The sequence below is a fragment of the Misgurnus anguillicaudatus genome, chromosome 3, assembly GCF_027580225.2.
Source record: "Misgurnus anguillicaudatus chromosome 3, ASM2758022v2, whole genome shotgun sequence".
Classification (NCBI taxonomy): Eukaryota; Metazoa; Chordata; class Actinopteri; order Cypriniformes; family Cobitidae; genus Misgurnus; species Misgurnus anguillicaudatus.
In genome coordinates this window covers 8,754,465-8,779,728 of record NC_073339.2, presented here as the reverse complement: position 1 = coordinate 8,779,728, position 25,264 = coordinate 8,754,465, and the positions used below count along the sequence as shown (strand labels likewise).

At 37.2% G+C, this 25,264-nt stretch overlaps 3 protein-coding genes across 6 annotated transcripts; 1 reads left to right on the top strand and 2 right to left on the bottom strand.

Moving 5' to 3' along the window:
- Positions 1–1,773: 1,773 nt before the first annotated feature.
- On the bottom strand, positions 1,774–11,721 carry spast (spastin). 2 transcript variants are annotated; one of them, XM_073860874.1, is made up of 17 exons: positions 11,201–11,717; positions 10,316–10,399; positions 9,996–10,079; positions 6,579–6,650; positions 6,309–6,457; positions 6,067–6,212; positions 5,679–5,772; positions 4,868–4,942; positions 4,718–4,789; positions 4,400–4,473; positions 4,223–4,316; positions 3,660–3,739; positions 3,528–3,570; positions 3,369–3,448; positions 3,216–3,286; positions 3,091–3,131; positions 1,774–2,545 (listed from the first exon to the last, which is right to left on the bottom strand). In XM_073860874.1, the coding sequence occupies exons 1-17, from the start codon at positions 11,526–11,528 to the stop codon at positions 2,423–2,425; spliced, it is 1,710 nt and encodes a 569-aa protein (XP_073716975.1). In that variant the 5' UTR covers positions 11,529–11,717; the 3' UTR covers positions 1,774–2,422. The 2 variants fall into 2 exon arrangements, 1 of the variants encoding a protein (XP_073716975.1); XR_012365453.1 differs by lacking the exons at positions 1,774–2,545; positions 3,091–3,131 and having other exon boundaries at positions 3,369–3,570; positions 9,996–10,074; positions 10,311–10,399; positions 11,201–11,721.
- Positions 11,722–12,406: 685 nt separating this feature from the next.
- dpy30 (dpy-30 histone methyltransferase complex regulatory subunit) lies at positions 12,407–14,599 on the top strand. 3 transcript variants are annotated; one of them, XM_055204496.2, is made up of 5 exons: positions 12,407–12,482; positions 12,973–13,007; positions 13,087–13,134; positions 13,310–13,458; positions 14,393–14,599. In XM_055204496.2, the coding sequence occupies exons 1-5, from the start codon at positions 12,473–12,475 to the stop codon at positions 14,463–14,465; spliced, it is 315 nt and encodes a 104-aa protein (XP_055060471.1). In that variant the 5' UTR covers positions 12,407–12,472; the 3' UTR covers positions 14,466–14,599. The 3 variants fall into 3 exon arrangements, with proteins under 3 accessions (XP_055060471.1, XP_055060472.1, XP_055060473.1); XM_055204497.2 differs by lacking the exon at positions 12,407–12,482 and adding an exon at positions 12,485–12,581; XM_055204498.2 differs by lacking the exon at positions 12,407–12,482 and adding an exon at positions 12,655–12,679.
- A 735-nt stretch (positions 14,600–15,334) lies between these two features.
- psen2 (presenilin 2) lies at positions 15,335–24,089 on the bottom strand. Its single transcript, XM_073860880.1, has 11 exons — positions 23,943–24,089; positions 23,026–23,191; positions 22,528–22,730; positions 20,666–20,813; positions 20,242–20,309; positions 19,826–20,046; positions 19,609–19,707; positions 19,478–19,525; positions 19,267–19,386; positions 17,330–17,445; positions 15,335–17,241 (listed from the first exon to the last, which is right to left on the bottom strand). Exons 2-11 carry the CDS (start codon positions 23,155–23,157, stop codon positions 17,086–17,088), a joined length of 1,311 nt encoding a protein of 436 aa, XP_073716981.1. The 5' UTR covers positions 23,158–23,191; positions 23,943–24,089; the 3' UTR covers positions 15,335–17,085.
- Between the last annotated feature and the right edge of the window lie 1,175 nt (positions 24,090–25,264).

The following is a 25,264-nucleotide window of genomic DNA, read 5'->3' as shown; positions in this document are numbered from 1 at the left end:
TTTTTATTTTTTTTATTTCATAAATCTGTTAATCAACCTCAGTACTGATCAAAACTACCAAATGTTTACAAAATTTCCATGATTTAACTCTTTTAAGTTCATAAGTGGTGTCACTGATTTGGGGGGGGGAAAGCACAAAATATAATCAATAATTAAAGTGATTGTGGGCTGGATTTTTCACAGTCTTGGGCATCCCAAAGATTAGTAAACACATTGGCTTGATGCATTTTTAGTTTTTGTGCAGCATCAGATTTTATTTTTTTCACCCATATTTACTGTTTTTGCCCCATTGACTTCCATTATAACTAAATTTTTTGATTACAAAGCCATGACACCATATTATCATGAAAAAAATGTGAAAAATTATTTATCTGATAGATTTTTACAGCCGTTTGGTTTGGTGGCTTTTTTGTACACAAACAACCCGAAAGAGTAGTAAATTTGCCCATGGTATATTGTTGAGTTTTTGAAAAAAAAATTAACCATTTTCTCAAAATATGTGTCACAAGTTTTGTCACCAAAAATCATTCCATTTGCTGAAAGTTGTGGCCAAATGAAGACAAAAATGGCCTCAACAACCCATAAGGGTTAATTAATAGCAAAACATTTTGATGACGAGAGTTTAATAAAAAACTTTTAAACATTTGTTCAAACAACAATTTGAAGTGATCATTGCCAACAACAAAAACATGGCAAACATAAAAATAAGCAGATAAACTTACAGTGTTTGGTTCAACGCTGTGTGTCGTTATTTGCGCTCCTAAGGGTGCCCATGAGCATTTATAAAAAGGCTCCAATAATTTGGATTTGGACTACGGTACGTTCAACATTAACATTACCCCTAGATGTCAATAATACACACTGCTCCTTTAAGAGGGACAAACCATTTCACCCCAACAAAATGATTATTTGCATAGAGTATCCCAGCTAACAATTTCTGGTTGTTTTAGGTTATAAAAAGAAATCAACCGGCAGGAAATGTTCTCTTAGTTTTAAAAAAATTATCTAAAAAGAACCTATAGGGAAGGTTCCTAGAACGTCCTTATTTGGTTCCAAAAAAATTAACCAAATTGGAACGTTAGGGGAACGTTCTGTGTTAGCTGGGATGTCCCTTTTATTTTGGAGTGAAGCATGACTTGAGCATTTAAAACATATTTACTGTAAACGGAGGAAAATTAACAATTCACTTCAAGTCAAACAACATGCAATCAAAAAAATTTCCTATGTAAGCAATAAACCAGAGGCTATGTGCTTAATGCTTTTATAAAACGGAAAGTACACAATAAAAATATTAAAGCAAAAAAATATGCATCAATGCAACTTTCATGAGGTAAGAATCACTAAATGTCTTTCACTGGAAAAAATAGTCCCTGACAGAATCACTAATACCAAGGAGAATTAGGCCCACGCTAAAATAAAAAAATATTTAGAGATTTATCTAGCAGTTTTTCGAGAAAAAAGTCAAAAATAGTTTTGAGAATAAAGTCGCAATGTTACGATAATAAAGTCAATAACGAGAATAAAGGCGTAATTTAATTTATTTATATTAGATTTATTTATTTTATTTACTTTGCCCTAATCATCTTTGTTAAACCATTTTATTTAATTACAATAATTTATTTTATTAAATTAAATGTTATAAAATGGTTTAATTTTCAACATGTTCATTCTTTCATTAGTTCATTTATTGAATGATTTGATGATGTTAAATTACTTTGAAGCATATGTAAAGTAACCACATTTGCCACACCTTACCCCAAAATCAAAATGCTGTTTTATCGTTTAGCAAAATATAATTTATTTTTCTGATGAAAGATAATCATGTCTCATGATATTTACCCATGAACATCCTTCGCCATTTATTCCACTGCAGCTACAAACATTTTATTTTAATTGTCTGCCATATTTAAAGATTGAACAATAACAATTTAATATTTTCAGAATAATGTTAGTAAGAAGATTAAAACTCTACTGTATGTATGTATGAAGAATACAAGCTGTAAGCATTTCATGTCCAGAAAACAACCATCTGAGGAAGTTACATGCAGCAAAACACACAAATCAACTCATAAAGAACATCTAACACACAATACAGACTCTTCTTCAACAAGTGCTTTACATTAAATGAATCATAGTGCAGAAAAAACGCGCAAGAAAACATTTCTGAAAGATCTGAGATTTGTAGAAAAAGAGCATCAGATGAAAAACGCTGCCAAGCATCTGTTGTTTTGCATATTGTCTAAGATTTCAAGATCAGGGTGTAATTCAGTCAAAACAGTCAATGTAAGATCACACCCTGAGCTTCACATGTCTCCATAGCAGAACGGCTAAAATAATAGAAACCCCTCCACAATTCTTTGTAAAAATAGCCGTTTGCTTCTTTCTCCCATAATGCCACAAGGTCAAAGATCACACGCTGAGGTCATACAGTTGTGTCTCCATACTCTCGGTTCCAGCGGACGTACAGTTCCAGCGTCTGAGAACTGACACTGTGCTTTATCCTCTTCAGAGAATCGATAAAATCTGAGTATCGAATGTTCCTCACCTGAACAGAAAAATAAAAACATGAGGGAGAAGAACAGATAGATGTGTACTAAATTGGGTTTGATTTACATATATATAATGCAAACTGATGGCTTTTAACTCATTCTCCGCCAGCATTTTAAAAAAGCTGCCAGCCAGCGGCAGCATTTTTTATGATTTGAAGTTTAATGCATTCCAGAAGATTTTCTTCTTTAAATATATAAACATTCAATATATCAGATGAAAGAACTGCTTTAAACAATTTTGCCATACCTTGGCAGCAGGTTTATTAAGAGGGTCCAATTGCATGCGCTTTCGTTGTTATTTTTTCCACTGACAATTTTTCTTCCTACACTTCAGTTTTTGCAAAAAAATCCTCAGTTGGACTGCATTTATTGTGTTGACCCCTTATGTGTTATGGCTGCTTAATAAAATAATTTGGGGGCTCGTCCGGGATCTTTGGGGGCTCGTCCGGGATCTCAACCCGGGACAAAACATTTGATTTTATTATTTGTGGGTGAACTATTTCTTTACTAAGCAGGTGAATTATTCTTCAGTTTACTCTACCTCATTTGCCTTCATGTTCCTCACTTGTTCAGGCCTCAGTTCTGTGTTTAGAAGAAAAGACATTAATCTGACAAACATCAATGTACGATTGAATAAAATGTACTCTGCACTTCATACAAACGCACCTCGAATTGGACCAAGCGCTGCATCTTTAGCCAACGAGGTCAAATCACTGCCAGAATAACCTTCAGTCAACCTGAAAACACACCACATATGCACATGAAATACACCATTTGTCTCATTTGCAATATCATGCATAAACATTAGACAGGCTTTACTTGGCTAACTGGCTGAGCTCTTTTTGACTTAATGGGTTTCCATGTTTACTCAGGAGGTTCCTAAGGAGCTTCAAACGAGTCTGAAACACACAAATACAGAATTTATTAACACCTTAATCCTTCAGTGTTTAATAAAAATCACAATGGCACAAACAGTACCTCCTCTGTCTGTAAAGCAACATAAATCCGTTTAGCGAATCGCCTGTAAGCACAAACAACAGAGCACCCCCCATTTAGAGGATGTAGAATATGAAGTTATTGAATCAATGACAGGTCAAAGGTCAGAATCGCCTGAGTACGGCCTCATCGAGTTCCTGAGGCCTGTTAGTGGCTCCCATTACCAAAACGCGATCATCTCCACCTGACTGCACCTATAACACACACAAAGTAGCTCAGTATGTCTTAAGGGAATCGCACACTGCCCGCGCAGCTCAGCGTCGCGCAGAGTCGCGTCTAAGACAACTCGGAGGTATTGTAAACCGGAAGTGCACATTAAATAGCGCGAGCTTCGTCAGATAGCGTCTACTTAAAAATGCAAAATATACGTTAGCAGCCAATGTTAATGGTTAATGATTTAGGACAAATATAATGTTATTTAATGTTAAACTATGTGAGTGGCGCTGTGTGGCGCGACAGGGATTTGAGCAACTTCCTGAGTCACAGCTGGGTGGCACGGACAGGCGCCACCTGGCGGCGCCGGTGTGCATATACTCATAGAAAACAATGTGTTTGATTTTTTTAGAACGGCGCTGAGCTGCGCGGCTGGTGTGCGATCCCCTTTAGACCTGCCCACTCAGACAGAAAGAGAACATTTGATTGACACGTAGAGTGACCAATCCTGCTAAGATACTTACTCCATCAAACTCAATAAGAAACTCAGTTTTAAGTCTTCTGCTGGCATCGTGCTCTCCCTCTCTCCTCTCGCACAACAAACTGTCAATCTCATCTGCATCGAAAACACCATTAATGACATAAACTCAGGGGTACATGTACAAAAACACTCGAGTCACGTGAGTTGACGGGTCTCATCTATGAAGATGATTGACGGCTGTAGTTCCCTAGCAACCGCAAATAAAGCTCGAACAAGTTTCTCACCCTCTCCCACCTGAACACACAAAAACATTTCTTGATAAAAATGAGTGCTTTTTTGGTCATGTCATAAACACTACTGCATACTACCAAGTTACTCAAGTAGTACCGCAGTACAATTTCCGAACTGTATGGATAGAATTTTGGGCTAAGGATAATGTAGAAGAAATAGACACCAAGTGACAAACAAATGTCATGCTGCTTTTGGGTGGTATCGGATATCTGTATTATTATATATCACAGGATTATATGTCACTTACATATTTGGAGGTCAGACTGGCAGCGCTGATGTTGAAAAAGGTGGCATTAGATTCCATTGCGACTGCTTTAGCCTTCAAAAAAGCAGAAGGAAGTAATATACTTCTGTTCACATCTCAGACATTATTTATTTTTAATTTTTTTTCTGTTACCAGCATGGTCTTCCCATTCCCAGGCGGTCCGAAGAGAAGGAGACCTCTCGCAGGAGCTCTGAGACCGGTAAACAACTGAAAAAAGATACATGTTATTATAAACACATGATTTAACTGAGTTTAAAACGCCAAGCTTTAATAGTTAATAGATTGTTTGAGTTTAAATACACCAGTACGCACTATTGATACCAAAAATTCTGAATACTGTAACCACTGACTTCCATAGTAGGATAAACAATATTATGGAAGTATTGTGATAAATGATGATGAAGATATTTTGATAAATGATGGTAAGCACACAGTTGATGGCACCATTGAAATTCATCATATTTGTTTATCCTACTATGGAAGTCAATGGTTACAATCAGCTGTGTGCTTACCATCATTTATCAAAATATCTACTTTGGTGTTTATAAGAAAAAAAGAAATTCATACAGGTTTAGAACAACATAAGGAAGAGATGATGACAGGATTTTAATCTTTGGGTGAACTATGCCTTTAAGGCCGAAGTATGGTCCATTTTTTACGCATTCGCGAGGGTCCAAACATTTTAGTCATCAGAAGGGTGCGTGCGTGCCGTACCACCAGATTTTTGTAACCCCAAGTACATTGTATGCATAGGCTACACATGCGTCCACAAGAGAATGTAGTATGTAGCCCAGGAGATGCATTGCATTTTGTCGCAACATGCATACTTGTCTGTCTACAAGTACGAGTTAAATAAACTATACTTTGCAATGCTATGCATCTGACCGCGTACACGTAAAACTACTAAGTCACACCACCTGTGATGTCACAGATGTTTACAGACCTCTGGACGTAGCGCAGGCAGTATCACGATCTCCTGCAGGGCCTGTTTCGCCAACTCCTGTCCTGCTATATCATCGAACTTTACTGAAGAGCCGCTGAAACAAACAGAAATAATCACCTTCTTCATATGTAAAGTATTCTTGACAATATAATGAATCACATCCAGGACCAATTCACAGAAATGATTCAAACTTTGCTACTAAAGTTAACACATCTCTTGTCTTCAAACTCTTATACTTGCAAGACTGCAAAAGTAATTTTATTGCACATTTTAGGAAATGCAGTTGCCATACATAAGGCGCAGTTATATCACTGCCGTAGCATCAGTATCATTGCCTGAAATCATCATCAAATATATCATAAATATTCAATATATTAGCGAATGTTACCTGTCCACTATTTCATTCATGATGAGGTTAGCCAGCTTGCTGTCCACGTTTTTGAAGTTCTTCATGTCTCGTTTCCTCTGGGGCGATGCTGTGGTGTCTTGGCTGGCTTTGCTGTTGGGTCTGTTACCTCCTCTTGTGGAGGGACCCTAAACAAGCAACATACATCACAACAGATTTAGATCTGCCACATTTTATTGATGCCACATGTGTGCAGCTCTTGGCCAGATTAAGGTGCAACTGACCTTCTGGTTATTCTGTGCCCCGTTCCTGCCGGTCTGACTGGCTGAAGGCGTGCGGTGCAGCCCAGCTGCGGGTGCACTGTGAGAGGATTTGGGTGGGTTTTTGGGACGTAATGGGATGGCATCTTTCCTTTTAGAAACAGCTCCACCACCTGCGATTACAAACACATGTACTCTTTTCCTATGCTATCATCCTTTACAAAATCAAAGCATTTTTTATAAACCAACACAGCACAAAGATCAATCAGAACAACTCCCTGATTAAACACCCACCTGCCAGGTTCCCGTTGGTGAGGGAAAGACTAGTGGGGGAAGAGCAGCCCTCTGCTTGAGACTGCAGTTGTGCTTTGAGTTTGCAAAACAGAAATCAAGCAGGACAGAGAGTGGACGAGAGAAAAAAACAGGGAGAGTAAGTGTTTATCGAAAAACCACACCAGAGGAAACTGAACTGGAGAAGTGCAAGAACAGAAGCTCGACATTATACAAACATGTGCAGGTCACAATGAAATAAAAACCTTGATTTAGCACAAAATATGTATTGTGTATATACTGTAGGGTGAATTACAACCGCTACCCTTCAAATTGCACAAATTGAAATTGAAAATACGCAAGTTTTTGCTAAATTAACACACTTCCGTAATATACTCAACGGAAGTATGTTAATTTAGCAAAAACTATATTTTTTCGCTCGTACGAGGTAATTTTACAGGCAATTCGAAAAAGATATATATCGTCAGTGATGCACCGATAAATCGGCCGATGATGCTTGCTATGCTTCTCAATGAATTACGGTGAAATGCCGCTACGTCCAAAAGCCAGGGGGCGCTCTTGTGCAGAAACTCAATATGCAATGCAGATGAAGAACGATACATATATTATATATTAGGGGTGTCACGATTCTCCAAATCCTCGATTCGACTACATTTTCGATTCTGATGTCACGATTCAATTCGATTCTCGATTTTTAAAAGAATTTTTTAAGACAAAAAATTATTATTATTATTATAATTATCATAGTTTCACATTAACATGCACATTGCGTGCTTTTCCTCGCATGGGGGTTTGTGGGCTTTACTTTACGGGAGAGAGCTTGTAGAGAGAGAATTCCTTCTTGCACGCAGATAGACATAATGTGCGCGTCTTGGACTCCTATTATCTGAAATAAAACCGGTGCGTCATAAGCAGCTGCGCTTCTCTCTGTCTCATGTGCACGCGCTCTCGCATCTGTCCAAAGTCTAAACATAAAACTAAAGTAATAATCCTTACGTTTTTGTTCAGTTTCACGCGTTTCATGCGAGCTGAGGCAAACTATACCTTCTGTTTAAAATATAACCCGCTGCATCTTGGCAGCTCTCTCGTGCACGTGCAGAGAGCTGCGCTCTGTCCGAACTCCGAAGGCAGATCACTAGGTAGTAATCCTGTTTATGATATGCATTTCAAGGAGTTGAAGCAATACATCCCTCGTGTTTAAAATATAAATCGCGTTCCGCTGGATGGATGTTTTTAAAGACACTTCTGAGAGTTTATTTTCCCCCGCTTGGCAAGCCGACCGGACGTGAAATGGGGGCGTGGCAGCATCGACGATCCCATTTTTTAATTCGAAGTTCGAGGTTATGACTTAATTTCGATCGATTTCGATTTAAAATCGAAATCGTGACACCCTTATTATATATATATATATATATATAGTAAAAATGCAATGAAAACAGTATTTACAGGTCACCTAATGTGCGTAAAAGTCACATTATCATACTAATAAGATAGAAATTTCGTACTGTAACCTCCGAGTATAAGGGGCTTTCCTAGCCATTATTTTTTGGACAACACACGTGCGCCTCCATCGATTAAAAATAATAGTGTGGTGGTTGCGATATGCACAAACCAATATCTATTGCCGTGACTTTTGGAATGATTTATCCCAAAAAGAGGAAAAAAATTATGTTTTTGTCGCATAACAGCAGTTAATGGAAATGCTGTCATTTTGCATGTTTTTAGAAAATATCTCAAAAGTTTTGTGAAAATCTGTAATGGAAGCAAATCTATTGACTGTTACCAAATTAATTTTTTTAACCCTTTCCCCGCAATTGACGAGTTATGTCATCAATTAAGAAAAAACGCTTCCCTGCCACTGACGAGTTTTAACTGCAATCCCTATTTCATCTATTTTCCACCAGGTGGAGCTCTAAAGCTGCATTCAGACCAGCCGCCGTGTGAAGACGCATTGACGTGCGTCTGGAGGTCTCGCTGCGCGAATGAGGCCTTTAGCGTAATGCGGTAGACGCGATTTCGCCTCCTTCACAGGTAACACGCAAGTTGAAAATTTTGAACTTTGGCGGAAAAACGCGTTAACCAATCAGGAGCTTGCTCTAGTATTTACGTGATTACAGAAAGCGAGTGGAGTCGCAGACGCCCCTCCCATGACGCGAATTTCCACGTGAATGTCTCGATGACTAGAATGAAGTGAGTAAACTCAAAATGTTCAAGCGGCAAACTAGACGCCGTAGACGCGAATTTGACACCTCAGACGTGGCTGATGTGAACCCACGGTTACCCAACTTATAAAACCCCAAACAAACCGATTGGGTCAAACAGTTCAAACTCTGTGTATTAAGCTCAGCTAAAAAGTTAAGCTAAATATAATTTTCTAATTACTGAATTTGGCTGAAATGTAACCTGGACATGATCTTGGTGGGTTTGTAAGATACACCCAAAAGATTTGAATATCAAAAAACATATGCAGAGGGTTAGTTATGCAATGTGAAGAACCAACTGTGCAATATATATTGTGTGCATATATTTAAAAGATGGGTTATGCAAAACAGACATTTTCAAGAACTCAATAGCCTCTTTCACACAGTAATTCTGGTAAATTACCATGAATTTACCAGAATGAATTTACCAGTAAATACAAAAATGTGCTGTTCACACACGCAGTGGCGTTCCGTTATTTTACCAGTAAGACATCATTCACACATCAGTATCAAAATACCGGTAAATTCGTTGAGAAAGCGGAAGTACCTGTGGCGCGCGGCGAGCTCAGTGTTGTATTTGTAAACAATCCACGTCGTTCATAACCACGGTCCGTATTTTGTTGTTTTCACGTTTGTGGTAAACAGTCGCGAAGTTGCTCATGACCAAACAACATTGAATGAGACGACGTCAAACCGAAAATGCGTTTTAACAACAGTACTGTTTGCACTTTAGGCTTCACAGAGGGCGTGCTAAGGACGTCGGCAATTCGGCGGTAAGCTGTTTTAAACAACTTTGGTGAAGAAATGTGGACGTAAACTGCAGGTGTGCTCAACTTTCAAGCAGCGTGTGTGGAAACGTCAGTAAACAGTGCGGGGGAAACGCGTCATCTGTATTAAAACGCTATGATTGGCCCGAAGCTGTCAGCGCGGTCTGACGTCGTCCGTTCTAAATGCCGGTAATCCTATAATTTTCGTTCACACATAGCGCTTACCGGTAAATTACTGGTAATCTTACAACCTGTCTTACTGGTAAATTGGGAGCACTGATTTACCGGAAAGGTTCTGTTCACACATGACATGTTAACTGTAATTTACCAGTAAATTACCAGTAAAGACTGTATGTGTGAAAGGGACTATTGACAGTCCAAACGCTTCTTGAAGCTATTGGCCCTGTGAGGCCCGTTTGAAGCCCTGGCTAGCGGCTAGTGTGTCTGCTTACCCAGAAGCTTGAGTCTGTCTTTGGCCATGTCCAGGTTGGTGATCATCTTTTTCTGAAGGCGTCTTGCTCTGTCTGCCTTCTCGCCTAAAAGAAAACCTTCTATTCAGCTTTAATGTCAACATGAAGCAGGATTCACAACTTATTCTATTTTTGTAACTGACATATTTCTGCATAAACTTCACTCAGAATAAAAAGCATTTTTTGCATCATTCATCAAGTAATAAATCTATTTTAGCAACATACACTCGCAACCTAACATAATTAAAACACGTCACACAGTTTACAAACTAATGGAAATCAATATGACAGAATAACCTCACCAGTTCCAGTGACCTGGATACAGATGCCCTTTTCCAGCTCAGTGATGCCTTTCTTGTACCATTGCACGGCTTGATCCTTATCACCTATATCACATACAAAATAGACAAAATACAGATTCATATTTATTGTGTAGATATTATACATGCAGGATAGCAACCAAAGCACCGCTCAGACTGCAATGCATTCAGATTGCATTTACATCACACTAGACTACATATTTTGTGTTAAACCCATTTTAAGACTTCAAAAATAAGTAGCACTCCGATAGGAAGACTTCAAGTTTTTCAGATAAAACCGGATGTGCAAAAGTCATGTATGCTCCAACCATTTGCCCCAAGGCATGATGGGACTGGGAAAGCTTTGATAAACATTGAGTTCTTTGTTTAAAAAACCACAAACTTTTGGTATTTATATTTCTTTTTGCTTTTGGGGGTTGTCCACAGAGCCACATTTTCCATCGGACTGCTGACGCGAATTCATGTGAGCCTAAACCAGGCTCCTTGACTTTTGATGCTCAAATGTTTTGAAGCAGGTTGACTACCAGCTGAAGGGTCCCAGATCAACCCACATGGTGGGTTACCGGGGATCTGACTGAGTTGGCAAAACAACAATGGAACCAGTTGACAATTGGCATCATGACCTATTTCTAGCAGGAGTAAACAAACAAATGTCAAACGCTGCAAGAGTAGATCTTCCTGGACATATGAAGTGAAAGTAAAACCAGACTAAATCTACACCTAGCACAATGTAGTTAGATCAAATGTTGCGTTATATAAGTTCCTGTTTGTCTGACAGATCTTTTATAAAAGCTCTTTGGTGGGTTTATGGTACATTAATGGTATCAGATGTTGGTAATACAATGAAACTGACTAACTTGATATTACCTTTATCTTCCTCGTCGATCTGTAGAGCCACAGAAATATACTCAAACGCTTGTTTGTGATAGTTTCGGATCTGCTCTCCCGTCTCATCACTGCTCTCGGACCCGTGATCTTTGGCTCTGGCCGCCATGGCCTGGCGGAAGGGCCGGTACAGCCACACGAGCAGCAGAAGAAGAGCCTGCAACAGGGAACACGGGAACCGGCAGAGGGTTCGGGTGAGAGCGCACAGCCGGTCCAGCGGACCGCGAGCAGTACCGTCAGACACCTGTATGCAGGTGTGTCCTCCCGCACGCGCTGATCCTCTGTGTCTCGCTCCGTCCCAAGAAATCATTCACCCGATTCGGGCTCTCCATTCCATAACGGGCCGGGTGTTCGGTGAAGAGAGGTCTTATTTTTATCAGTGATGTCGGTTCTCCGTTTGTTGTCACCCGCAGCAATTGCGGAAGTTACCGTGTGTGGTGAATACGGTCTCGCGCAAATGACGTAACGTTAGATTGAGTCACGTGCATTGGGCGACAAATGTTGTTGCTTGTAACGTTACATAGTTTTTTTACGCTTGTGCATTGTTTCTTATGTCATTTGAAAATGTTTGTAATGTTTATTTTTTACGATCTTCAACAAATAAAATTAAAGATTTTCTATTAAACACCACTGGATGGTGTTTGATTTAGCGGCTGTCATTATTTTTCATAACGTTATTTTTATTAACATATTTAAAAATGTCAAAGAATTCATACATGAGATACAAATGTAAATTCAATTCAGGGATCTATTTTAAATAAAAATCTTAAAACTTCTAACGAGTCATCATCAACGATTTTGATTGGTCTATTCTACCAGCGATGAAAAAAGTACACATTTGTCATACCACAACCTGGGTGTCTATTTGCTGCTTACTGTCTGTACAGTAATGTAAAAATAATAATACTTAAAAACTTTAATTTTCATTTGATTAAAAAATACATTTATTATTTAGAACATAGATGTATATATGTACTTTGTTTTATATTTTATATATTATTTAATATTCCAGACCGTCATGTTCTAAAGCCCCGCCCCCTTCAGGACTAAACTTTCAAGCGAAAATCATTCCCCGGGTATCTTTATTTATATAAATATAATTATTTATCTTTTATTATATTTTAATATATTATTTGATGAATTTTGAACATAAACATATTATAAAACAAAATCCCGCTTGTCTTACTGTCGCGTCATTTTAGAGGAAGGTTTGCGCATGCGCAACGCCAATTGCGTAGAAACCAACAACAAACCATGGCGGACGGTAAGCGGTGTTTTTCACTTTTGTGATTTACGTCGTGCTTTAAAATCGTGTGGAAGTAACATCTGCTACGATTCTAGCCCCAATGGTTGTTAACGTTTGGTAGGACGAATTACAGATCTTTGCATACATCAAATCGTTCGAATAATGGCAGTGTTTAGCTTTCTTTAGTGGCCCATTGAAACCCGCCATTGACTGCAGTAAGATGTGTGATCATACATGTGGTTTTATTTGCACAATTGCACGACCGATGTGTGAGCTAGTGTTGAGTTTTAACTTGGTAATTTTGTTAACGGTGAATTATGCTGTGGAAATAGTACTATGGCTTTAGTGATCACTATGTATTCATTACATGTACACATTTTCTATAGTTCACAGTGGTGCTTCTAACTAATACATAACATACATATATAACATACTAATTAAAAGTGGTTTTATTGTGCCTGATGCTTTGAAATAATAATTCATTATTTACATTAATTTTGATTTATAGAACATACTGATGCTGACCAGAGCATGGAGGGTCCTGTAAGTATCAAAACATCATTTCATTAAGGATGTCTGTTGTGATTATTTGTTATTAATGTGTGTTTCTTTCTCATTTCAGGTCCCAGAAAATCCTCATGCAGAATACGGCCTTGCTGAAAACATCCAGGTAATACACTGTCATGTGCAATACTACCATGCTGTTCAAGTCACAATAAATATTCCCAAACGTTATACATAAAACAATGAAGTGTATACATAAATGATTCAGGTTATAGAAGGTTAAACATTTGATGAAAATGTATGATTGTATTGAACTCCTTGGCTTTTGCGTGTCTTACCAGAGAATAGCGGAGAATGAGAAAACTGCCGAAAAAGTTGCTAAACAGAAAGTGGATCCCCAGACCCTGCAGACCCTTCCCACACGAGCATATCTGGATCAGACTGTCGTTCCCATTCTCCTACAGGGATTATCAGTTCTGGCCAAGGAAAGGTTTGTACAATAATACTGACATTTTTCCAAATGTAACATTCATCCTTGCCAGGATAATACATTTGATAAAAGTGCCATCCATTTTAGGATCACATGACCAGACTACTCACCTTATTATTAGATGTTTAACTGCAAAATAAACAATCATAGGTGAATTATTAATAAATAGCAAGCAATAGAATATTGAAAATCTTGCTATTTGCTAATTGACTTTGTGTGATTCTGCATCCATGCCAATAGATGTCAGTATAAGAACATAGTCAAATTTACTGTTGAAGGATCTCTCACACCTAAGATTACCCAAAGGCTGCATCTCAAATCGCATGCTCTCTTGAGTGGGTACTTATTGTGAATAAGTAAAGCTCAAAAAAATATGATTGAAGTCCAGACGTAATATATTTGCCACGTTGTCATTGTCATGTGACCTATCAGGGTCAGTTGTGTTGGATCATCTCCATTCACAAGTCCTCTTCCATGACCTCATTGGATAGTAAAGTACACTTCAGAACCCTGGTACTTTTTCGCATACTCTTAAGAGTACTGTGAATTCGCACATACTTTTTGTCACATACTTCTCAACTACTACTATATAGTAGGAAAGTGTACGGTTTTGGATGCAGCCATTGTATTTGTTCCCTATTGATCATAAATGGGATAAACTATTAATTCTTGGTGAATCTAGTTGAAACTACAAAAAAAAAAAAATTGAAAATGTTTAAGTGTATGTTTAATGAGGCATGTTTTTTATTGGTTGTTTATTGCTTTAAAGGTTTTCACACAATTATTTTTTTTTTAAATGTTGCATAAATTACGGTAAAAGTGGCTTTGAGTTAGTTTGAACATATTTAAAGCCTGAATTTTACATCAGATTGTCCGAGATCCATAAAGTTTGTATATCTAATTATTCATTATTTGTCTCACTCTTTTTCTCCAGGCCTCCAAATCCCATAGAGTTTTTAGCAGCATTTTTGCTGAAGAATAAATCCCAGTTTGAAGAACGAAATTAAAGGCGCAGCACAGATGAAATGCAGCAGAAGACTCATAGGGATTTCTTTTTTTTTTGTGAAAATAAATGTAATCGTGTCACACTATTTGAATTGTTTGCCCATTTTTTCACTAAAATAAACATGTTCTAGCAGAATTGTATGTTTTGTGCTATTTTTATTTTTTAAAGGTTACTAAAGTATAAAAGTATAACATTTTGACATTTTCAAAAACTCTGCCAGTGTGCTTATGGTTGGACAACAAATTACTTAAAGGTGCAGTGTGTACATTTTAGCGGCATCTAGTTGTGAGGTTGTCAACGGCTCAGTCCCCTGCTCATCTCTTGCTTTTGAAACACATATAGAAGCTACGGTAGCCGCCACCGGACAAACATATCATCATTGGAGACAACTTAGTAGTTTGTCCGTTAAGGGCTTCTGTAGAAACATGGCTGCAGAAAATGGCGGCTTCCATGTAAGGGGACCCTCGGTGTATGTAGATAAAATGTCTCATTCTAAGGTAATAAACACATAACGGTCCATTATAAAAGGTCTTTATACACCCCTGATAATTTAGTTTTGTATATTATTTTGTATTTCTGTCAAGATATCCTTCTAAAAATTACACACTGCACCTTTAACAATCAAATGAATCATTCTACATAATTTGCTTGATTGATATTTTATTATTACACAACATCGAGCATTGCACAGGACAATAAACAGAACTAGTAATTGAAACAAAATCCGTGAACATATAAAATTCAAATTTGTAAATCTATAGTAAATATAATTTCTTCAGTATAAAGTATAAACACACTCAGTATATGCAAAATATCCTCGAACCACCACTCACATCAGTGTTAAAGAGCTGTTAAACTAAAGTAACCATAACCAACAAGTCCGGTTTGTTGCAATTTAGTCGACTGATAAAAATAGCATAATTTATACAATTCAAAAGTGGATGCTCGTACAGTAAATCACCTCAATCTTAGTTAAGGAGAAATTAGTGAAGGTAATTCTTATGTATCAAAATATAATAGGATACATTTTATTTATTACAGGGTTACATTTAGGTTGCTGGGAAATCTATAAACTGCAAGAAAAAAAACATTGCTACTGATCTGTTTACATGTTATCACAACATTGCAACTCCACTTTTCTCAGGTTTTGTCATTTCAGTGGCATAGAAAAACAACATAGGCACCAACAATATACATATATGAACTGGCATTTTTCCTCTTAAGTATTCTTGGATCAATTCTTGGCATACTGTCAACATTCGAAAGTGACTTTTTAAGACCTAGATAGATCACTGCAAACTTGAGACCCTATTTAAATTGGTAAACTGTGAATGTGCCTATTATGTCACCTACATAAAAAATGTTTTTAAAATGTTGTATTAGCAACCTAACTGGAGCAAAAAAATATATTGATTAAAAACAAAGTTAAGGTAAACCAACCCAGCAAGCAATAGCCATATTATCTACACTGTAAAAAGTAAAAGTTGGATCAACTTAAAAATTACTTCAATTGGTAACACCCAAAACATGTAGTTTTATAAACGTAAACTTCAGGTTTTAAGGTGAAAAAACAAAGGTGAATTTTAAGGTGAAAAAACAAAGTTGACACCTAAAATATTTAAACATTTTCAAATGTAAAATTTCCCTTAAACTGAGAACATTGAAGTTGGCGTTACCAATTTAAGTAATTTTTTTAAGTTGATCCAACTTTTACAGTGTATAAACCTGAAATAGTATGGCTATGAGTAATCAGCCAATTTAAACTTGAATTTGGTTACGCTTTGTCGAAATTATTTGTGAGATGTATATTCAATCATGTAGACGAAGTCAACAGTGATTGGTGTTTGGTTTATTCATTTATTTTTGGGCTATGTTTAAATTTCCAATACATTTTTGTTGACAGGCAAAATTTTGCCTCAATTCCATGAAAGTTTTTTTGCTAATTTTAAATACTGTCAGTTTTGCCTTGAGATTGTAGTGAAAATAAAAATGTCAAATCACCAATTAAAAAAAAACAGAGAAGAGAGAGAAAAAAATGCATTATCACCTTGAAAATTAAATATTTTAAATATTAACTTTGGCTTAAATTTTGCGTACAATTTTCTATAATAAAATGGTAAAGCTGGTTTTATTTTTTATCATTTAAAATTGACAGAAAACCTTTCATATGTTTCAGCCTAGCCATCTAAACACAGCCCAGATGTCTATTAGACATCTTTAAAACGCAAAATTGCTTGCTGGGAAAAGTAAACACATTTTAAACTAAAAATGAAACTATTCAAACCTGTGTTGTGTCGTCAGTAACGCTGTAAACTGGCAAAACTCCTAGCAGCAAACTCTTCCTTCTTATTATTTATGAAAGCAAAAAGCTTACCGACACCTGTCTTACCTTGTCATGAAACACAAAAAAAAATAGTTACACTACTGTATACTTCAAAGAGCTGCTCCGTATTGACCAAAAGTGCTGTGTGACCTACACAACTCACAACTGTAAAAGCTTTGCTTGTTTTGAAACACTGTCGACATTTCAGTCCTTCATATCAGACTGAAAGCTCAGATAAAAATAAAAACACCTGAATCTTATTTAAAGATTTGTTCTTAAGAAGTCCTGTGGGATTTTGTCAGATGTAGTATTGGTGGTCTGCCAGGCTGTCCATGAAGGGTCGTACCAGATTGTCCGTGGAGAAGTAGAAGACCAGACCGAACGTGATGGAGATGGGAAGAGCCGGGAGAGCCTTCTTGAAAATGGCCAACAAGAGGAGGGTCAAACACAGTCCCTACAAAAGACAAGAGAAGACATTTAGTCTTTAAGACACAAATCTAACCCGGTCCATCCGGTTATGTTGATGAATTTAAAATGCTCACAATGAGAATGGCCACGAAACAGGCCAGTGTTGTGTTCCAGTCTCCTCCTGTGGCGGCCGCCTTTCCCACCAGGACACTGTAGAAGATGAAGTCTCCAAGGCCCAGTTTCACCCCTCCTGTGAAAAAATCAACCAACAAGCAGTGGGTGTAATAATCCTAAAATGTAGGTTTCCCCTTACCCCCTAGGGCGATTTGATTTTGAAAATGGGTTACCTTATTGTCATCAGTACATATGAGCACTAACCTCTTTGAGTAAAGAATGCTCTTGTAAACAAAGAATATGGTTAGTTGAGATCAGGCCCATACAGAACTGTCAATCAAAATGCTCTACAAATCAGTTCTTATATGTTTGTTTATTAAAGGAATAGTCCATTTTCTTTAAAAAATCCAGATAATTTACTCACCACCATGTCATCCAAAATGTTGATGTCTTTCTTTGTTCGGTCAAGAAGAAATTATGTTTTTTGAGGAAAACATTCCAGGATTTTTCTCATTTTAATGGACTGTAATGGACCCCAGTTTTAATGCAGTTTAAAATTGCAGTTTCAAAGGACTCTAAATGATCCCGAACGAGGCACAAGGGTCTTATCTAGCGAAAAAAGTGTCATTTTTGGCAAGAAAAACAAAAAACATGCACTTTTAAACCACAACCTCTCCTCCTCCTCCGGCTGTGCGACGCATCAGCGCGACCTCACGTAATTGCGTAATGACGTCGAAAGGTCACATGTTATATACATGAAATGCACATTTGTGGACCATTTTAAACAATAAACTGACATTAATTAGCATCATTCGACATACAACAACGTCGGAGCATACACTGGGGTGTAGTTTCGCATGCGTCATCCGTGACCTCTTGACGTGATTACGTACGGTGTGAGGTCGTGCTGGCGAGTGACAGGACCGGAGGAAGACGAGAAGTTTTGGTTTAAAAGTGCATTTATTTTATTTTTCTTGCCAAAAATGACAATCGTTTCGCTAGAGATTGTTTCGTTTGAGATTGTTTAGAGTCCATTGAAACGGCAATTTTAAACTGCATTAAAACTGTTAAGTGTTGGGGTCCATTAAAGTCCATTAAAATGAGAAAAATCCTGGAATGATTTCTTCTCAACTTAACAAAGAAAGACATCAACATTTTGGATGGCATGGTGGTGAGTGGATTGTCTGGATTTTTCTTTTGAGAAAATGGACTAATCCTTTAAAGGTGCCAAAGAATGCATTGAAATAGTCTGTTAAATTTTTCTCCGATATCTGCATAGAAGGTATGTGACTTTATTAAGTGCAAAAGTTATCTGGAGACAGTTTTACACGTCCATTTACAACACTAGGATGGTCTAATATTACCTTATTTGAATGGGTCATGAATAATAATGTTGAGCTCTGCTCTGACTGGCTGTTTCCCAGAGCAGCTCATTTCAGAAGCGGTGTGTGTAAACAGATCTTATGTTTGAGCCTTTATCAAACGAAGATAGAGATTTTGAGGAATAATCAATTGTTTGAAGATTGTAAATGGACGTTTCTGAGTGTTAAGTTTGTGTTTTTTCAATATGGTCCTGCAAAACGTAACTGTAACGCCAATAGTACAACTTGAGCCTAAACGGTAGCATATAGCGCTAACTCAGCAGTCACAACTTTTTTTAGCATTGTAACAACATTGTAATAATTTAATGTTGTGGGCGTACATCGCGACTGTTACATCGCAATCAGTATTATGTTGAGATTGGCCTGTTTTCCAGCTGTCTTTGCGTGCACAAGGTTTACATAAGAAGGAGAAAAGTCCTCACGATATGTCTTATTATTCATCTATGCTTAGATAAATACAGTTTTACATTCTATGGCACCTTTAATTTTTTATTCAATTTCATTATGCGTTCAATTTTCCACATCGAAAGACATTCCAGGCCAAAATAAAGACCTTCGATTGTCAAACGACTTACGGTCTTCCTCAAGGTCCTCTTGTGCTGAATATCTCTGCCTCTGTCCTTGAGGTGCATCATCTTCTGACTCCACCCCTTCCTGTGGCTGGGCTCTGCCCTCACCGAGCTGCCTTTCACTAGCTAAGATGACAGCAATAGTGTAACGTTACGCTTACAAGCTCTTCTAAATGTGCTGAAATACTAGTTAAGTTATATTAAGCAGCTGACTGACCTGTATCCCGATTACTATCTGCCATTCCAACCATCCAAACCATAGCAGCTTAAAAAGATAAACCAAAGAGATTAGAAAACATGTTGGCTTATGTGCTAACCCATTTGCTTAAAGCCGTTTTTAGTACGTACATGAGTATATGAGTGCAGGAAAAATCGGCTCATTTCTTTCCTGCGCCGTCTCGACCAGCATCCTCAAAGGGCCTTTCGGGCTCAGCACTGCTATCAGATCTGGAGAACAAACACATTATACCTTAAGCATGAGACTAAGTCATACATTCAGGAAACAAAGTCTTAGATGTGAATATCAGGAATTAGAAATAAAAAGGAACACATGCAAAATGCTTACCATAAATAGAGATGGCTCCCAGTATGACCCACGCCGACCACTCAGGCAGGTATTTGATGAAGATGAGAGCCATGAGAGCGCTGATGATGATGAGATACGCCTGCTGTAGCCGTAAAGGACCCTTCCAATGGATGCAGATCATTCCCACCACGCCGAAATTCCAAATGATCATCGCTAACGTCGGGTAGTCCATGGCGACATTGTACGTCTTAAACACCTCTCTGAAACGAAAAGCAGACAGAAAGAAAGAGTCGCTGTGCTATGAAAGAAAACTTTTACTTTCTAAACTTTTCAAAGGACTCGAAACTTCCTCCCTAAATCAATATGGAGCAAAAATGTCCCGTTGGATTCACAAAAGCATCATCACGACATCCACATTTACATCCCTGCTGTATAAGATGAATTTTATAGCTTACCCCAGATACATGAAGCTAAACCAGAACAGCAACATAAGAGAAGACAGAATCAGCCAGCCATGAATAAACTGTAAACACACAAATATACACCTTTCAGAAAAACAAGATACAAAAAAAACTAAAAAATAATGCAAATATTTTTGTACACTACATACATAAATACATCTTTTTTTTAATAAATCAAGATAAATGAAGTCAGTATAGTGTGTCCACACTTTTGTAGTGTAATAAACAAAACAACATTTTAATGCAATATGTAATATAACTGTCTAGTGTCTATTTTTACATTTTTATTTCATCATATTGTAATTATACATATAGTACTGAAAACTAAAGTAAAATTTTACATTTAAAAATAAGATTTTCCCTGAAATGAAACATTGTTTTGAGTCTGCATGTAGTGTTTTAGTTAAAAGGGTCTCACTTTATAGCATCTGTACTTATAAAGCACCACAAGTATGATGGTCATGAAAACGATGACACTGATCATGACGATGGTGTTGAGGAAGGACGACAGCAGCCTTTGACCCACAGAGTTTGGATCCTCTTCGAAAGGAGTATAGATAAGCTGCGAAACAAGAGTGTTGCATTTCAGTTTACTTGTGCGACTTTACAAATTTCAACTTTACGGTAAATGCTTTCTGTAGTTATACATTTAAATATAAAAAACATTTGAAGAAAACCAAAATATAAGGTAGACCGATATAATGACAATTGGTCGATATTATGTACTTATCTGTTTTTTTTTTTTGCAGATATCTTTGTCAATGGTTCATTTGTCAAATAATAATAATAAATAAGGAGTTCAGAAGCAAAAACCGCTAAACGCCACATCTGTCAAAAAATAGATGATAAATAACACGAATGCTTCTGGCATGTATTATACGTTCATCAAATACTTTAGTTTCAAATCCGTTTAATTCCTCCCTTACGGTACATTCACATGGTGCGTAAGCATTACCGTTTGATGGAAGGAGTGTCTAATGCTTGGCCAACAGCCAATCACAATGAACGCAACACATGTTCCCCTGTCCTCCTGTCTTTCATAAATGTAATTGGCTGGCTCTGCACTAAGTTATTTGCATAAGGCAATCTGATTGGCTGACACACGTGTTGGCACTTGAAAAGTTGAAAAATTAGAAACTTTTGCAGCGAGTAACAGCAGTGAAGCGATGACGACAGATCCACAATTCAGTTCGGCAACGCATGACGTCACCCATTCAAAGTAAATGAGAAGCGTTAGCGCTTTACGCCGCGAGTGAATGTGAGGTTAGGCCATTTAGAAATACCGCTTTGTTGGCACATCGATCAGCAAAGTCCTCTAAGTGCACGAAAGATTAATAAATTGAACGACGGCGCACTAAATGACCGTAGATCTCATTCAAACTTGCGTTTCTTGGGAGTACTAGGACCTGAATACAAAGCGAATGTGGCAGTGACATGGATCACAGCACCCCCTAATGTGTGGTTCAGTTTATTCATTTTTACATTTCGACTTTTATCCTTCACTATGTTTATAGTTGCCTCTTTAGTGATTTTGCAACCGTTTAATAAGACTTGTCCAAAGAAGTGGATTTTTTCGAAGGAGGTTTTTGCCAAAAAAAGCTTGCATGCACTTAGGGGGCGTGCACACCAAAGCTTTTATGCCCGCGGGCGGCGTATGTTTTCAATCGTTTCCAATGGACGCGTAGCATTGAAATTTAGCGCTCTGCGGTTTTCCGCGCTCAGCGCTGAGATTCAACTTTGAGTGAAAAGCTTGTCAATGTCAGTTCTCACACGGCCGTCCAATCACAGTGGAAGAAGGGCGTGACAAATATCACAAAGTTCATCGTTTTAAAGCTTTGGTGTGCACGCCCCCTTAGAGGGTTTTGCAGCGAAAGTTAAAACAGTCAAATTTGTAGTGGTGAGATTTGAATTGCAACCAACCAAAGAAATGACTAAAGTGACATTTGTGAAAATAAGGCATTTTAGTTACTGACTAATAACCTTTTCATTAGCACTAAAGTGAAATAACTGAACCTAAACATAAGTGCCTGATACAAAATGCTCATTTACAAGAAAACATGTCGGACGAACTTAGAGGGTTTTTCATCTGAACTTAAAATATTTATAATTTTTAAATAATACTTGAAATATTCTGAAAACAAATCAGCTGTTTTATGTATATATCGGCATTATGTATATATCGGTATTCAACCAGGCTGTTATGTAAATGATGATTTCAGAACTGTCCATAAATGTAAAAAAAATCACTACAAAAAGGTAAAATAAGGTCCTTACAGCTGCTGTCCGCTCTTCTCTGTGTAGAAACTGACAGACTTTATTGTTGCCACGACGACCACCATGCAGAGGGTAACAGGGATGAAGAGCATAATGACGTGCTTGGCACCATATTTGAGCGTCAGTTCCTCTTCCTCCCCATCAGGAGTGACCGCTCGCTCTCTCTCCACCTGACCTGCCTCACCCAGGTCTGAGCTGAGCGGCCGTCGCTAAAAGAATCAGAAGTGAGGAAGAGGATGATGATCATTGATGCAGATACACACAAAAAAAATGCATGGCTCTCAGATTTTTTTAAATGAACAAATTGTCTAACAAGTTTTTTATAAAAATATTTTTAAAATCTCTAAGGTTTAACAAAACTTTAGGCATAGCACAGTGTATAGACAGTTATAAAATCCCTCACACTAAACCCCAGGGCATAATCATGTCTTAAAAGATTGGGTGTAGGCAAATACTCTTACAAAAACTCTTTTGTAAAAGGAAGGAGATTTTATTTCCACTCACCCGTTTGGTGTTTGTGTCCTGAGGCACCGACATGTCATGATCTTGGTTGTATATGGGTAATGTTGGGCTTTCAGATTGGACGAGAGCGGATCTCTCATTATAAGAGTCCTCTTCACTATCCGAAGTATTCATGAAGAGAACGTATCCCGAGTCAAAATGCCCAGAGCTGCAAAATACATCACAGAAAATGAATATGACCCGATAGCCTTTTATTACAAAAATACTATTGTTTTGTGGGACAAGAATACTATGGTATTCTTTAAAGTATCAATTGAGTTATTATGATATTACTACATTATTCGTATAGCATATTGGGTACAATGCAGCTTTACCAGTCAGAATAAAAATATTAAAGTAAGCATTAAAACACAACAAAAATGACAATAACAGCATTAAAAAATGAGAAAAAGAATACAGTGACACTAAATATAAAACCCAATATGGTATAGTGGAGATTATGACATTATTATTGTATTTATTGATTATAATATCTTCATTATTTCAAATACCACAGGAATTTTTGTATTCCTATTAATAGAAATCAGCCACAAAATTTCTCATCATATATTGGTATGACATTACCATAATCTGATACTATTAATGTACAATGATGTTTTTACTTTGAAGTGCATTTTGCCTTTAAGAATTAATAACAGTCAATATAAACAAATAAAGACACTTTTATTAAATAAGAAAAGAAGATTTTTACGTGTGGTAATGACTGTTACAACCCTCCTCTTACATTATTAATGTCATGTACTAATAATGTTTTACTAAACCCAGATCATCTTTGATGCACAGTACGATTCATGGCTTCTCATGCACCCCGAATGAGGCTGTAAAGTTACCCATTTCCCTCCACGATCAAAAGTAACATTGAGTTAACCCGAAGCATATAGAGATGAAGATTGAAATACCTTTAAATGTGAGATAATTCACATGAAGGACAATTCAGCACAGCTGTTTCCGTCAAAACATCGCAAAATTCAACGAGGAAGTGCTGCCGATCAGCTGATCCTGACGTCACCTCACCACAAGATCCCTGTCACGTGTGACGTCACCTGACACTTGCTTTCATATTCAGATTTTTTGTATTAATAAATAAAGTGTATTTAGTTCGAAAGCGGTCATATATAGTGCAAAAAGTACAAAACTAATTGTAATTGTGCTACGATTTAGAATATATAAACAAAGAAAAAACAACAATACAATTTGAACTTATAAAATAAAAACATTGTTGCAAAATTGTTTTTATCATTTAATTTAATTTTTTTTTATATTTGAAATGGTTTGAAAGTACATTGTGGGATCAGCATTACAAAAGGTTTCTTCAAGCCATAAAGAACAATTCGTCGTAATAACCCTAAACATCTTTGTTCAACAACAACATTACCAGTGACAGTTGTAGTAGCCTACTATACAATATATCAATGGTTCTCAAACTGGGGGCCCCAGTTTTATGACATTTTATAAAATACTTAAATTTATCATATATTCTGTGTAATCATTTTATAAAATACTTAAATTTATTATATATTCTGTGTAATTAAACTTTAGAAAAATAAGGCTACTGCCAACGTCTTGTGGTGCCATCCCAAAAAGTGGAAAAAATCGCTACCACTATTCCACATCTGTGGAATGATCTGCCTGTTGCAACAAAATCTTCCGCCAACACCTGGCTCACTAATACAGAGTTCGGTAATATTTATATTATTACTATTATAATCAGACTAGTTTTATTGTACTTATGTATTGCTGTTCTTGTGTTGTTTTATTTGCTTCTATTGCTTACCTCATTTGTAAGTTGCTTTTGATAAAAGTGTCTTCTTAATGACTAAATGTAAATGTTACATCCTTTTGAATGTGAGAGAAACCCTTCAAATGTCGATTAAAGTGTTTTAGGTTTTTAAAGAGCACCTATTGTCCGATTCACGTTTTTACATTTCCTTTGGTGTGTAAGTGTGTATTAGTCATAGACTGTAAAAAAAGATGGATGACGCGACGTCGCCTCTTACCATTGTAATGAATTGAAGCCAAAAATGTCCGAACACGGCCGCCGCCATGTTACGTAAAAACGTCAGTTTGGAGCCAAGGCATGCGCAGAAGGAATCGTCCGTGAAACCAGAGGCGGAGCCGCGGTATCAAATTTCAGCCCAAACGCTCGCGCGGCCAATTCAACCACTCGTTTCTATAGCATCAAATTACAAGCTAAAATGACACTTATCACAAAAATGTACAC

Bases quoted from the DNA above. Each gene is read 5' to 3' on its own strand.
- spast (XM_073860874.1), bottom strand. From the start codon at position 11,528: ATGATTTCTTGGGACGGAGCGAGACACAGAGGATCAGCGCGTGCGGGA. The intron at 5,773-6,066 runs GTAACATTCGCT...TGTTTGTTTCAG, and splicing joins ATGAATGAAATAGTGGACAG to CGGCTCTTCAGTAAAGTTCG. The intron at 3,740-4,222 runs GTAAGTATCTTA...TGTGTGTTATAG, and splicing joins TTCTTATTGAGTTTGATGGA to GTGCAGTCAGGTGGAGATGA.
- dpy30 (XM_055204496.2), top strand. The intron at 13,008-13,086 runs GTAAGTATCAAA...TTCTCATTTCAG, and splicing joins ACCAGAGCATGGAGGGTCCT to GTCCCAGAAAATCCTCATGC. The intron at 13,135-13,309 runs GTAATACACTGT...GTGTCTTACCAG, and splicing joins GCCTTGCTGAAAACATCCAG to AGAATAGCGGAGAATGAGAA.
- psen2 (XM_073860880.1), bottom strand. From the start codon at position 23,157: ATGAATACTTCGGATAGTGAAGAGGACTCTTATAATGAGAGATCCGCT. The intron at 20,310-20,665 runs GTGAGACCCTTT...GTGTGTTTACAG, and splicing joins ATAAGTACAGATGCTATAAA to TTTATTCATGGCTGGCTGAT. The intron at 19,526-19,608 runs GTACGTACTAAA...TATCTTTTTAAG, and splicing joins TCCTGCACTCATATACTCAT to CTGCTATGGTTTGGATGGTT.